This window comes from Laccaria bicolor, genomic scaffold (assembly GCF_000143565.1).
Source record: "Laccaria bicolor S238N-H82 LACBIscaffold_22 genomic scaffold, whole genome shotgun sequence".
Classification (NCBI taxonomy): Eukaryota; Fungi; Basidiomycota; class Agaricomycetes; order Agaricales; family Hydnangiaceae; genus Laccaria; species Laccaria bicolor.
The window spans coordinates 107,706-112,164 of NW_001889893.1; the positions used below are offsets into that span (position 1 = coordinate 107,706).

Sequence of the window (4,459 nt, forward strand, 5' to 3'; positions counted from 1 at the left end):
GTTCTCATTCATTCATCCCCAGACTTGGTATGTACAATCTACACCTCCTTAGCTATGTTCCATACACCAGACCTTAGTTCTTAAAATGTTTGGTTCTTGTGTTATAGCACCAACTTTGTCCAAAAAATCATGTGACATTACTTTTGATCAGGGAGTGTAGCTGTGATGCTAGGCAACTACCCATAACTACTGGCTTAAACATGTTATATCAGTGCTTGAATATATCTGCAGAGGCTGGAAAAGGTGAAAAAATAGCTCAGAGTTTTTTTATAGAGTAAGGACCCCAGACACTCCTGTGACTCTGGAGGAAAAAATATATACATGACATAAAAAAGATCTGTTCAGAACAAGAGAAAAGATCTTTTGTGTGACAGTGGATAAAAAATAATACATGACAATGAAAAGATCTTTTTGCAGTCAGGGAAAAGATCTTTTAGTGTGACAGTGGACAAAAATAAATACATGACAATGGGATATTAAAAGGATAATTCTGATCATGTGACAGTGGACAAAAATATATACGTGACAGGAAAAAGATCTTTTTGTATGCAGGGAAAGGATCTTTTGGTGTGACAGTGGACAAAAATTAATACGTGACAGGATCATTCTGGAAGGATCTTTTGGTATTCAGGGTCCCAAAAGATCCATCCACCACCTTACTCTTAGCTGGGATCATTTGCCATTTTATCCCAGCTAGTGGTTAGTACTTGGGGGTTGACTGAAGTGCAACATTTATAATAACCCCGATCTATAAATCGGAAAAGATATTGAAGAAGATATTTTAAATTTCTTTCCCAATATATCCGGCCAAGGAAAGGTGTAAAATTTATTAATTTCTACACAATGTTTTCACACTTTATCCACCATTTACATAAGCCAATGCCCGCAGTGTAGGTCTTTGTTTATTATTGGTGAAGATGACTTACCCTTTTTTTAGGGATTGAAGTAATTACTCTTTGCACATGCAAGCCACCAGCACTACAGCTTCTTGAGCAAGGGCTCTTTCCTTCTGCTCCAGTTTCCCCTTCTCTTGCTGTGGACTTGAATATGCTGGAATTTGTGAATGAGCTTTTCGTTAATGCTGCCCCAAATACGACTGCTTGGTGTGAAACTCTTGAGTCATTTTTGGGAAATTGGAGATATAAGTTGGCTGCTCGAGTGAGTTTAACATGCAGTAACTTCTGCATTTTTATTGACATATCTCTAGGATAGTTTGTGTTGTCGCTTTGGAAATGCAATGCAATGGTATGCAACTTTGATTGACTGCAAAAATCTTCGCATTCAAGACTATTTGGATCAAGTAAGACTATCACTTACACAACCTTCTGGTATGGTGTATTCTTTTCTTAATGATTTCCCTCTCTAAGCTGAAGTTCTTTAGATGATAATGAGGGTACATGATCAACTTTTTCTTTTTTTAATTGACATAACACTGATTAATTTGAAGATGTAGAAATGGAAAGTGCTGATGATTTTGAAAACCAATCCCATTCTGCATCACCAGAACCTAAACAGCTTGAAAGGCCAAGTGAGTATTTGCGTGCAAGATGCCCCTTGTGTTTTGGTGGTGAAGACTGGAGCAAACCAGAAGAAAAGTGAGTGATTTTCAAGGTTTCCCATAATAAAACTCAAAAGAAATATTCAGGGTTGATATAATTGCTTGCTTGGATGTGTGCTTCAAGCAGAAGTGCTGTAAGGCTCAGGGTAAGGAACCTCCTGTTCCACGTCAACACCCTGACACTGCCTTTGTTTCTCCGGATGATGTCAAAAGTATGGAAGCTTTAGTTGATGAAGTTTGAACAGTCAAAGACCCAAAAAAATCAACACGCAAAGCTCCAGCAAAACCTGAGTCTCCTGATCTATGTGAACCTGGAATTAAAGTTCCCAATTCTATTCTAAATCTATGTGGGGATTCTTTTAAAGCAGCAGATGACAAACGGGTGAAAGCTAGCACTCAATACTTTTCAGACACTGGTCTGATGGCTTTGCTCTGTCGACATGATCATGTACTATGGCTGGCCAATATGACCTCTGCTGGGGAAAAACAACACTATGCTTTAGTTCTGCTGGATAGATTATTTGATCATTTGCCTTCTACTGCACGTGTTGGAATACTCTATATAATATTGGTTGTCAACTTCATCACAGCTGCATGAAATGGGGGTTTCTCAAAGACTACCATAATGAGCTCATCTGGGCTATTTCAGTCTTTCATGCATATGGGCATCAATGGGCTTGCCAGATCATCTATCATCCAAGAAAGTGTCTTGGCTTTGGTCTCACAGATGGGGAAGGCTGTGAATGATTCTGGAGTTCAATAAAGCTGCTGATTCCTTCTATGAGAGTAACTGGTTACTATAAATGTCTCTATACAATTGATACTCAAGTAAAACATCTGGACCAAAAATCTCTGCTAAATCTTGGGGATTGGTTGCATAGAAAATGGAAAGCAACTATGGAACACAAAGATAAAGCAGGGGGATTACTTGCTGAACTTGAAAGAAAGAATATCACAGAAAATCTATTAAGAGAAGAGTGGGCTGCTCAAGTTAAACAACAGACAAAGCCAAACCCCTGTCAGGCTAAGAATTTGGCTGACAAAACCATTGAAGAAATTTTGGAACTAAAGGAACAGATCCAGTCTTACAAGAGAGAAGTTAATCAATTTGAAAACATGATTCAAAGTGGCAACTATCAAGGAGAGTGGGACTTGGCAGAAGTTAAATTGCAGATTGAAGAACTAAATGAAAAATGCAAAAAAGCTGAGGTAGCTAGGAGAACCAAGCATACATCTCTTAGTGTGGATGGTCACCTCAGTCTTGATCATCTGCTTGGAAACAAATTTCTACAGATCCGAGTGAATGCTCTAGCTTTGAAAAAGAGACTACGAAATTGTCTCCAGCAGCGAAAATTTGAAATTGATGGACTGGAGAGAGCTCACAGAAAAACAACTACAAATGAAAAGAAACTGAGAGAACATTCTCAGTCACAAATTAGATGCAAAGAGCCTGGCATTCAGCAGCTAGCAAAAAAATATAATGACTTGTGTGTACAGTCAATCAAGATGGTAGAAAAAAGGGAGGCACCTCATGGTGCATGGGCACCTCATCTAATTTCCACTGATGTGCTATTCAAACTAGATGTGGATGATGATATTTGGCAGGATGTTGGGCTTGATGAAATGGATCTTGGTATTGATGTGCCAAGATGGTTGGGTGATGAGGGTGTATGGCAAGGAATTAAAGCATTACTTGAGTGGGACAGATGCTGTGAGGAGGATCAGCAAACCTACAGATTACTTGTGGGCTTTTCGTGACTTTTTGTGTCTGACAGCTTGTTGACAAGTCACAAGCTGGGAAAAGCTCGCAAGTCGACAAGTTACTGCAATTGTAGAATTACCTATCATCCTACAACTACATCTATTCTCGTAGAAATCTATGTGCATGATGGTCAGTCTACTGATTAACAAAGTTAGCACAAAATGCGTCAAATGATGGAAATCTTTTGGAAAAGTAGATGAAACAAAAACGGGGCGCAAGGCACAATGGAAACCAACAGTAAATTGTAGACTATCATGCCCGTTTCTTTTGAACTGGGCTGTACAACATACAAGCCAGTCTCTGACAGGACTATCACTTACAAGAGCGCATGAGTGACGATGATTCTCAAAATTGAATGAAAAGAAAAGGGCACACCTAACAATCAAGTAGAGTACAGAAAGCATACGCAAAGTGTTGCTCACTAGTCGAATGGGGTTGTCAGAATCATGTGTAGGGAGTATGACTTTCAAGTGGAGACGGTGTGATATTCCAGTGATGTGTATTGTTGTGTCGTGCTGGACCAAACGGGTTGCAGAATTCACGAGAACAGTCACTGCATGGGTAGGAAGGCATCTGAGGGTGGCAAAAGCATAGTCGGCAAGAGTGGGGAACACAAGCAAAGATAGTGGACATCAAAGCTGCGAAAAAGTGGTTCGACTCGCTTATATAATAAGCAGTAACCAAGTTACGCATGTGCCTGATGCACATCTTTATTCCCGCCCACATTCTCTCCACCCATTCATGAAGACGAATCAATAAGATGTCTACCATGCTCTCTAGGCTGTCACTCCTTTTACCAGTTGGTGAAACAGTTCCTATCACTGGAGTGAGTCAGGCATCGGGAGTGTATGTTCCAGTTAGACCTGAATTTCCAAGACTCTAATGTTTTTTTTTTGTTACAAAGGGAATCACATTAGCCGAAATCCTGAAGATCAATAGCAAAGCCAAGGTCGTGAGGGTGACTCGGAGTGTCAACACAACCTCACCGGAAGCTGTCAGCATCCTCGAACAGGCAGTGAAAGGTGCATTTGGCCATGTCAATATACTCATCAACAATGCTGGGATCGGTGGACAAGGTCTCATCAATCATAACAACGTCAATGAGTGGTGAAGTGACATGGTGCATTGTTCTTTCACTT

The 4,459-nt window shown here is 40.1% G+C and overlaps 2 protein-coding genes across 2 annotated transcripts; both read left to right on the forward strand.

Moving 5' to 3' along the window:
- Nucleotides 1-1,047: 1,047 nt before the first annotated feature.
- Nucleotides 1,048-2,156, forward strand: LACBIDRAFT_302739 (uncharacterized protein; the record flags this gene model as incomplete). The annotated part of the gene is made up of 6 exons (XM_001883593.1): nt 1,048-1,158; nt 1,208-1,328; nt 1,382-1,393; nt 1,448-1,595; nt 1,646-1,704; nt 1,804-2,156. The coding sequence occupies 6 exons, from the start codon at nt 1,048-1,050 to the stop codon at nt 2,154-2,156; spliced, it is 804 nt and encodes a 267-aa protein (XP_001883628.1).
- A 182-nt stretch (nt 2,157-2,338) lies between these two features.
- Nucleotides 2,339-3,316, forward strand: LACBIDRAFT_302740 (uncharacterized protein; the record flags this gene model as incomplete). Its single annotated transcript, XM_001883594.1, has 1 exon — nt 2,339-3,316. One exon carries the CDS (start codon nt 2,339-2,341, stop codon nt 3,314-3,316), a length of 978 nt encoding a protein of 325 aa, XP_001883629.1.
- Nucleotides 3,317-4,459: the final 1,143 nt, after the last annotated feature.